Source organism: Poeciliopsis prolifica, unplaced genomic scaffold (genome assembly GCF_027474105.1).
Source record: "Poeciliopsis prolifica strain line A6 unplaced genomic scaffold, Auburn_PproV2 SCAFFOLD187, whole genome shotgun sequence".
Classification (NCBI taxonomy): Eukaryota; Metazoa; Chordata; class Actinopteri; order Cyprinodontiformes; family Poeciliidae; genus Poeciliopsis; species Poeciliopsis prolifica.
In genome coordinates, this window is record NW_026562562.1 from 26,146 (window position 1) to 36,570 (window position 10,425).

Consider the following 10,425-nt stretch of genomic DNA (forward strand, 5'->3'; position numbering starts at 1 on the left):
CCGACTGACTGGAGGCAAGGCACCAATAATACAGGAAGTGCTATTAATGATGAAAAGGCATTTGGCTCTTCTGAGATCGTTTCTTGATCCGGGTCGTTCCTTGAACTCTGGCTGCTGGTTCACTGTGAGGAAGACGAGGAGAGGATGATCAGCGGACAGAGGAAGATTCCAGTGACGCTTTGGAAGACGAAGAGGAAGGAGCTCACAGTCTGGAAGCTGTAAGAGGAGAGAAACCAAGAGAGTAACTGGTTCGTCACGAGATGAAGCAAAAACTCAAGTTTGGTGAAGAAGTTTGTAACTTCTTCACAGACGGCAGGAAGTTGCCGACAGGCTGGTGATGCATAAACTGGGCTCTAGAGGGCGCATGCTCTATATGAACTTCTACAAGTCTGACTGGATATTTTCCTCCTTATGGTCCGGTTGACCCAGTTCTACTGGAATCAGATCTCGACCTCCAGCTGCTGTGGTTCTGTTCCCCTCCTGGCCTGTGGGGGCGCTGCACCAAGAACCACTGAAGGAAACGACACTAAACCTCTGAAGACACCTAGAGCAACTTCCTGTTTCACCAGATGGAACAAGATCAGAGTTTAGTGATTTCTCTTTAGTGTTTGGCTGAAGACCAGGAGCCATTTCTGCTGCTAGCGCTAAGCTAACATGTTAGCTTTGGCTGGATTTACCCAGAATGGCCCATGCCACTGAGGTCTGGTACATGTGCAGCCATTACTGCTGCTTTATAATTATTATGTCTCCATGTTGTTGACATTGTTTTCATCTTTGGTGAAAAGTTATTGCTGACATGGAGTTTTTCTTCTGTCTCTCTTCGGTTTGTCCTGTTTGCTTCTGCATGTTTCTCTTCATTTCAACGTAAACTGATGTAAAACACATCGACATCTTGTTACGGCCCAAGGCTATTCCTTTGGGTTTAGCACCCTTGCTCCAGATATCCTCATTGGTGCTGATTGGAAGTGGAGGCAGCTGGCCAGTGTCTCCATGAATGACATCAGATCAGCATAAAATGCACCACCTTTTTCTCATCAGCCCAGCCCTTTTCTTTCTGTCTGTCCACTTCTCCTCTTTTTTCCCTTTCCTCTCCAACCAGCTATAATTTTTGTTAAATAAATCCTATTTTAAGTTATCCCATGCGTTGCTTCCTTTAATTTGTTATGGTATTAGAGCCAGACCATAACAAATTGGGGGCTCATCCAAATTTATGTTATAGTTTGGCATGACAGTTTTCTTTTTTGTTAGTAAGTTTTGTTTATTAATTTAATTGGGAAGTTAGTGTGGGAATCTTGTGTTTAGTCTGAGAGAAATCTTTTTTTTTCTCTTCTTTTTCTGGTTTGGGGTAAGTGGTTTGCTTTCATTTCATCTGACGACTAATGGTAAGTGTGATTGTTGACTGGTTTGTGCAATTAGGTATGACTGATCTGAACTGATTCTCCTTTAGGCCTCAGCGTGTCTCCCCTTTGGGAGTCATGTGCTCAAAAAACAGTAGTGTGAGATCATATGGTTAGAGCAATTGTCTCGGGGGCACAGCCGTAGTGTTGAGAAGGTTGCCAGCTTTCTGGTCGCTTTTTTCACTCTACTGGTATTTAGTGCATAAGTACCCACCGTCCCTGATCTCTGAAGACTAGGGTTGAGCTAGTTAGTGTCTGATAGGCAGTTAGAGGGGAGGTTCAGGTTGGTTGTTTTGTGTTGCACAGATTGTCAGCAATTTACTTTAAATTTTGAAAAACTGTTTTCTGATTAAGAACTTAATTATGTCTGTTGAAGATTTTAATAAAAATCCATCAGCAGGATTTCTGGATTTGTGTTCAAGAGAACAATTAGTAAAAATTGCTGAGCACTATAAAATAAGTGTTGGTGATAAACGGTTGAAAGAGAATGTTAAAGCAATTTTAAGAGAAAACTTAATTGAAATGGGTGTTTTGTCTTTTTCTTCAATGCCTGAAGATTTGGATTCAGAGGTTGTAAAGCCTAAACTTTTGGATTTTGAACAACAAAAAGAGATGTTAAGATTAAGAATGCAACTGGAGAAGGAAAAGGAGTTGGCTTTGGAGAATTTACGACAGCAAGCAGATTTGGATAAGGTTCTTGCTTTGGAAAAACTAAGACAGGAAACTGAATTGGCAAAAATGAATTTGGAAAGTGAGAAATTACATCTGATGAAAGAAGGCAAATTGTCTGTGGAATCTTGTGTTATAGACTCAAAATGTAAGGCCTCTGACATTTTAAGTGACTTGCGTTTGGTGCCTAAGTTTAGTGAAAAAGATGTTGAAACTTTTTTCACTTTGTTTGAAAGAGTTGCAGAGACAAGAGACTGGTCTGATTCAGACCGCATAGTTTTGCTTCAGTGTGTTTTGGTTGGTCGTGCTCAGGAAGCTTTTGCTATGTTGAGCTTAAATGATGGCCAGAATTATGCCAAGGTTAAAGCTGCAATACTGAAAGTGTATGAATTGGTCCCTGAAGCATACAGGCAGAAGTTTAGAAACTGGAAAAAAGGTGACAAAACTTATGGAGAGTTTGCAAGGGATCTGGAGATTCATTTCAATCGTTGGTGCACTTCCTCTGAGGTTAAAACACTTGGTGACCTCTGTAATTTAATGGTTCTTGAACAATTTAAGAACTCTGTTTCTCAAGGCATTGCAATGTACATTAATCAACAGAAGGTAAAAACTGTATCAGAAGCTGCAGTGTTGGCAGATGATTTTGTCTTGACACATAAAGATACTGGTGGAGAACACACAGATGGGATGAGTGCTCCAAACTGGCGTTCAACACGTTCTGGAGGGTTTTTTTCAGACCGCAGTATCCGTGAGCCGGACAAAATTTGTAATTATTGTCACAGAAAGGGTCATTGGAAGAAAGACTGTGCTTTGTTGAAATCTAGACATAAAAATGGAAATCAGGTTAAACCAGCAGCACTTGCTGCATCAGTTTTAAATGTTTCTAACAAAATGACTGAAGTGCCATTTGCCGGAAAACCTGATTTGAGTTCTTATAAACCATTTCTTATGGAAGGAGAAGTTTCTTTAATTGGAAGTGACGTCAGGGTACCAGTTACCATTTTGAGAGATACTGGTGCATATGATTCATTCATTCTGGCATCAGTGTTGTCTTTTTCAGATGAGTCTGACACTGGATTATCAATACCTGTGTTGGGTATGGGCATGTCTGTGTTTTGTGTTCCAGTACATAAGCTTATGCTTCATTCGAAGTTGTTTGAAGGAGAAGTAAGGATGGGTGTCAGACCTGCGCTACCTGTGGTTGGTGTCACAGTTATATTGGGGAACCATATAGCTGGAGGGAAAGTCTGGCCTGATAAACCAGAATCTCCAGTTATTGTTTCAGTACCTTTGGTCAGCAGTGGTCCTGACGAAAATGAAAAATCACACCCAGAAGTTTTCCAAGCATGTGCTGTGACACGAGCAATGAAAGCATCCAGTGATGATCATCAGGATGAAAACTTTGGAAAAGATACACAGACATCCTCTTTTTGTTGGTCTAATATTCCTTTGTCTATTTCACAGAGTGATTTGGGACAGGAGCAAAGATCTGACCCCACAATACAGCATTTGTTTCAGTCTGCATTACCTGCTGAGGAGATGCAGAACCATGCTCATGGCTACTTTGTTGAGAACGAGGTACTGTTAAGGAAGTGGATGCCATGTGGTGACGATGTTATTGGGCAGCCAGTTTATCAGGTTGTGGTGCCTTTGAAATTGCGTGACTTGGTTTTGCAGGTATCCCATGATAAGTCCGGACACATGGGAGTTAGAAAAACCTATGACCGCATTTTGAGAAGTTTTTTTTGGCCGCGGCTGAAAAAAGATATTGCTTCATATATTAAAACTTGTCACACCTGTCAGTTGACTGGTAAACCCAATCAAGTCATAAACCGGGCACCACTGTATCCTATTCCGACTATTGGTAAACCATTTGAGCACTTAATAATTGATTGTGTGGGTCCTCTTCCACCTTCACGTTTGGGTGCTAAGTATCTTTTGACAGTTATGTGCCAAAGTACCAGGTATCCAGCAGCCTATCCATTGCACACACTTACTGCAAAGTCTGTGGTGCGAGCGCTTGGGCAATTTATTGGTATTTTTGGAATACCTAAAGTCATTCAGAGTGACCAAGGATCTAATTTCTCCTCTCATTTGTTTGCACAGGTTTTGAAGCAGCTACACATTCAGCATAATCAATCTACAGCATATCACGCACAGAGCCAAGGAGCACTGGAGCGCTTTCATCAGACATTAAAATCTTTACTCCGTGCTTACTGTGTTCAGATGAAGGCTGATTGGGAGGATGGTCTGCCTTGGTTATTACTTGCAGCAAGAGAAGTAACGCAAGAAAGTACGGGCTTTAGCCCTAATGAATTAGTATTTGGTCATACTGTGCGTGGTCCATTAACAGTTTTGCGAGATGAGTGGAAAGATGCTGAACCACCACAAAACTTGTTGCATTATGTTAATGGGTTTAAGCAGAGACTCTTTACTGCAACGCAGATGGCAAATAAGAACCTATCATCTGCACAGGAAAAAATGAAGTGCTTGTATGATAAGAAAGCTGAACATCGTGTTTTTCTTTCAGGTGATCAAGTTCTGGCTTTACTTCCTGTTGTGACTTCACCATTTCAGGCCAAGTTTTCTGGCCCACACACAGTTTTGAAACGGCTTTCCGACCAAAACTATCTCATTGCAACTCCAGAAAGACGGAAGAAACAGCAGACGGTTCATGTAAACCTCTTAAAACCATACCATGTTCGTGGTAAGACTGTATTGGTGGATGATATTCACCCTGTGTGCATCAGTGAAACGCTGACATCTGCTGGAGGTGAATGGAATGGCGATGGGTTGCCTGTTCCAGATTCAGCCATGCTAACTGGTCGACTTATAAATTCTGAAGTACTGAAGAACTTGGACACGATGCTGAATTATTTACCAGAGACTCAATGCTTTGAGTTGATTCGGTTGATAAAATCTTACTCTGATTTATTTGCAGATATTCCATCCTGCACACAATTGATTGAACATGATATTGAGGTGGGTGATGCACAACCTATAAAACAGCGGTTTTACAGGGTTAGCCCTGAGAAACGCAAATATCTTGATGCTGAGATTGACTACATGTTAAAAAACGGGATCGCTCAAGCATCATGTTCAAGCTGGTCTTCACCTTGCTTGCTAGTTCCAAAATCAGACAAAACATACAGGTTTTGTTCTGATTTCAGAAAAGTCAATAGCATAACCAAAACTGATTCATACCCGCTACCTCGTATGGATGACTGTATTGACCAGATTGGTAATGCTAAGTTCATTACTAAAATAGACCTGTTAAAAGGTTATTGGCAAGTCCCTTTAACAAAAAGGGCACAGGAAATCGCTGCCTTTATTACACCTACTGGTTTGTACTCGTACAATGTTATGCCTTTTGGTTTGAAGAATGCGCCGGCAACTTTTCAGCGCTTGATGAATAAAGTTGTTGGAGGTTTAGAAGGTTGTTCTGTGTATTTGGATGACATTGTTGTCTATTCTCATAGTTGGTCTTCTCACCTGGAACAACTCACAACTTTGTTTGACCGTTTGGTGGAGGCACGTCTCACAGTGAATCTAGCCAAATGTGAGTTTGCTCGAGCAACTGTCATTTATCTTGGTCATCAAGTGGGTCAAGGTAAAGTATGTCCAGTTAAAGCAAAAGTAGAAGCGATTGAAAACTATCCACCACCAACTACTAAAAGGAACTCATGAAATTCCTGGGTTTAGTTGGGTATTATAGAGCCTTCTGCAGAAACTTTTCAAAGGTGGTTGCACCTCTGACAGATCTTTTGAAAAGTAATGTGAAATACAGCTGGTCCTCTGTCTGTCAGCAGGCTTTTGAAGATGTGAAGAGGATGCTATGTGATTCTCCTGTTTTGTTGGCTCCAGATATGAATAAGCCTTTTAAACTACAGGTTGATGCCAGTCATGTTGGTGCAGGGGGAGTCCTTTTGCAAATGGATGACTTTTTGATTGAGAGACCTGTGAGTTTCTTCTCTAGGAAGTTTAATAGACATCAACTGAATTATTCAGTCATAGAAAAAGAGACCCTTGCTCTTATTTGGTCATTACAACATTTTGAGGTTTATGTGGGCTCAGGTCCTTTAACTGTCTTTACAGATCACAATCCTCTGACCTTTTTGAACTCTTTTCGATGCCCAAATCAGAGACTTGTGAGATGGTCGTTGTTTCTGCAGTCATTTTCTTTAGATATTCGTCATATCAAGGGAAAGGATAATGTCATCGCAGATGCTTTGTCAAGAGCGCAAAGTCAGTAACTTTTTTTTCCCCTTTTACCTGTCTGAGTCACTTCATGGTACCAGTTGTCGACTTGGACATGGGATATAAAAGGATCTGGATTTTGTTTTCTGTTTCATCTCAGCTTGTCTGAGATATCGTGAGTGTATTTAAACTTGTTTTTCTATTTTTTTTCAGATGTTGATACATAGGTTGCCCAGGGTTCCGGTGGGGACCCTGTTTTGAAGAGGGGGGGTGTTACGGCCCAAGGCTATTCCTTTGGGGTTTAGCACCCTTGCTCCAGATATCCTCATTGGTGCTGATTGGAAGTGGAGGCAGCTGGCCAGTGTCTCCATGAATGACATCAGATCAGCATAAAATGCACCACCTTTTTCTCATCAGCCCAGCCATTTTCTTTCTGTCTGTCCACTTCTCCTCTTTTTTCCCTTTCCTCTCCAACCAGCTATAATTTTTGTTAAATAAATCCTATTTTAAGTTATCCCATGCGTTGCTTCCTTTAATTTGTTATGGTATTAGAGCCAGACCATAACAATCTGAATCTGCTCCAGATTCTTCTTTCTCTTCTCACAGTCATCTGAAGTCATCTCGATGGTTTTCAGGCAGCCAACAATTGCCTCTAATAAGCTAAAGTACGTCTCTTATGGACGTTGGTCCACATGGGAGGGCGAGCTCACAAAGGTGTAGTGTTTTTATTTTTACAGCAAAATATGTGCAAATGTGTTTTTGTGTTTTATTTCTGGTTGACTCGCTGTGATTGGACCAACCAGAGAGCTTCCTTCCTGTTAGCTTTCGGTTGTTGAGCCTGCAGGGTTGAAACTTGATGCCAACTGTATCCCAACCCAGAAATTGATAGACTGACAGCAGTGAGAAAGACGCTCAGGGACCCTTAAGAAAACCCAATTCCCAGGCCTATTTTTTTAAGAGCAGTCGTTTTTCAATTTGGCGTTTAGTTTTAGCAGCAGAGCAGGTGTGTGTCTGAGCAAACGCTTTGCCTGCTTTATTGAGTCTTGCTTTTCCTCCTGCATGGACTGCACTGATAAGAGCGAGGAAATACTCCCTTCTCTCCGGGTCTGCTTGTTATTCCGGCCGTCGCCGGGATCCTGCCCCTCTCACGCTGCCGTGATGAAATCCCATTTTGCCTGACTGACCCTCGTCTGTTTCTGAACGTTTATCACAAACAGTTTTACAAATGGTGGCGCCGTCGCCTCGACCCGCTGCTGTGCCATTCTTACATTTGCATTGTTATCCGCAGCGCTCCATTCTTGTAAGGCGTCTGTAATTATTTTCTATGATCTCATTGTAAGCTCCTACTGGCAGCTGAATGTCAGCGTGATGAAAAGCAAATGTTACTTTAACTCAACTTGTTAAACGTTTTGCTGTACAGATCAGATCTGAGGTTTCCTCTCCAATAACTGCAGAGTCATGAAATTAATTAGGGGACAAATCGTGAGAAATATGATTGATGTAACTGAAAATCCTCCAGAATCTGTTCATCAGGGATATTTGTGTCTTTCTGGCTCCAAATCCCAAACCGACCTCCAGAGGTCACGTCTGCTGTTGTTCCTCTCCACAGTCGCCACATGCTTCCCCAACTCAATCTGCTGTTCATTCCCAGACAGAAACGGTTTGATGAACTGAACCGAATGGATCTGGTCAGTTGGTGGCGCTGCTGCCTTACAGCAAGAAGGTTCTGGGTTTGAATCCCAGCCTGGTGTCTTTCTGCAGGGACTCTCGAAAACCGTCACTGTTGGGTTAATTAGTCTCTACTTTCTGATTAGGCGTGTGTGTGTGTGTGTGTGTCTGTGTTGTCTTGTCTCCATGGTGATTAAGTGGGACGGATGGATTTGTGTCTGAGAAAATGAGAAAACTTCAATAAACATGTTTTGGGTGAAGAGACGTTTTGCTGCTGCAGTCGGCAGGAATGAAGGTTTTATGAGGGAAAATTAGATGATCTGCTCTGGTTCTGTTCAGGTCGGCTCGGCCCGGCAGGAACAAACAGAGCCAGGTGACCTTTCACCTTTCTGGAAACACTTATTCCTTTTCTCCAGCAAGACTCTTGGCTTATTTGCTTCATATTTCTGTAACTCCAGACATTTTCTGTTTCCTACTTACCTGGATGCAGATTTTCATAAACATGTTTATCTTATGATTGTGAAGTTTTCTTTCAAATTTGTTGTTTGTTCACATATTTTCAGTTTTGTCTCGTCTGACAGCAGAAAGATTTGCAGAAATGTACATGTCAGAGTCGAGTGTGGATGAATTTTAGGATTTTATGAGTGAAGAAAAACAAATGTTTATTCTGAAGAAACACATGCAGAGGAAAGAGTGACATTATATTGAAATTCATTCAAGGCATTAGAAGAACATTTTACATCTTAAAAGTCAGGAAAGAAACTTTAGATCAAAAAAGGTTCTGCTTTTTCTGGATCTGAGCAGAACATGAAAGAACAAAATCCAAACAGAAAAATGACCAACAGGTCAATGCTGCAGGTGAAGCAAATTAGGTAATAAATCTATGAAGAAATTTTATAAATCTAATATTTAGCTCCAAGTTATATGTTTAGATTATGAACTAAATATTTGGATCAAACTTGTTTGCTAAATTTGTTAAAAAATAATTCTGAGCTAAATATTGAGTCTCTATCTCAATGTTTAGCTCAGACATAAATATTTAGTTTGCATGTATTGGTGTATGAATAATTATAATGTAAAAATATCGCTAATCTTTTTCTCTCCATGTTAAATGGTTTACAGTGAGAATCGTTCAAGTAAAACCCAAAGAACATTAACAGATTTGACACAGAAACGTTCCTGTTCAGTTTTCTTTCCTCTTTATTTATTTTTATGCAGGACAGAAAATGTTTAATCAAAGCACCGTGAAGCGGGCCGAGCCAACGGGCCGGGCCGGGCCGATCCGATCCGAGCCGATCCGATCCGAGCCGATCCGATCCGAGCCGACGAGCCGATCCGAGCCGATCCGATCCGAGCCGATCCGAGCCGATCCGAGCCGACGGGCCGGGCCGATCCGATCCGAGCCGATCCGAGCCGACGGGCCGAGCCGATCCGATCCGAGCCGATCCGAGCCGACGGGCCGATCCGAGCCGACGGGCCGAGCCGAGCCGAGCCGATCCGATCCGAGCCGATCCGAGCTGACGGGCCGATCCGATCCGAGCCGATCCGAGCCGACGGGCCGATCCGAGCCGACGGGCCGATCCGAGCCGACGGGCCGATCCGAGCCGACGGGCCGAGCCGAGCCGAGCCGATCCGATCCGAGCCGAGCCGACGGGCCGATCCGATCCGAGCCGATCCGATCCGAGCCGATCCGAGCCGACGGGCCGAGCCGAGCCGAGCCGAGCCGATCCGAGCCGACGGTAACCAACAGGCTGCAGTTTGAGCTGCTTAATGCTGTCAAAGCAGAAAAGAGTTCGGCGCGCAGGGCGGATAATTACAGAAAACCAGCAGAGGGTCTTTATTTGGTCAGCGGGAGAAATAATTGATTTAAGAAGAGGAGGAGGTTTTTCTTCTGATGCAGCAGAGGACAGCCAAGGTCTCCCACTGTGGGCTCGGCCTCCAGGAGAACTTCAGCCGGCTCGGATGGAGAGCTGAGAGCCTGAGAAATGTAATTAATTGGATCAGATTAAAATTAATGAAGTAATTAAGAAGCTGCTTGGCCCAGTTCCTCCAGTCTGGAAGAGTTAAAGGCAGCAGGAGTCACAGCGGGGGACGACGGAGTACCGGGGGCTGAAACTGAGTGACTGGGTTCAGCAGAGAGGAACGGCAGGTTCTGGAGGGTTCTGACCAGACCAACCAATCGGCACCACGCCGGCTCTGCAGCTGGAGGAACATGAATGGATCAGATCCATCCCCAGCAGGTGACGACTGACCACAGACACACGTCTGTCCTGAGTGGAAATAAAGTTATTTTTCTGTTCTCCAGAGTGAAGCTCTCTGCATGCAGCTCAGACTGAAGCAGGCGGTAATTGTGTTGTCTGGTTCTGACCCGCCTGCTGTCTGCGTGTCCTGGGAGCAGCAGGACTGATTGACGTTTCTGTGCTGACTCATTACTCTGAGTGACGACAGCAGGGACAAGGGACGAAAATAGAAAAACACAGGAAGTCATGTTGAC

The 10,425-nt window shown here is 43.3% G+C and overlaps 1 protein-coding gene across 1 annotated transcript; it reads left to right on the forward strand.

Annotated features, from left to right (window-relative positions):
- The first annotated feature begins 3,144 nt into the window (after positions 1-3,144).
- On the forward strand, positions 3,145-5,584 carry LOC129356701 (uncharacterized). The gene is made up of 3 exons (XM_055026263.1): positions 3,145-3,644; positions 4,173-4,742; positions 5,546-5,584. Exons 1-3 carry the CDS (start codon positions 3,165-3,167, stop codon positions 5,582-5,584), a joined length of 1,089 nt encoding a protein of 362 aa, XP_054882238.1. The 5' UTR covers positions 3,145-3,164.
- Positions 5,585-10,425: the final 4,841 nt, after the last annotated feature.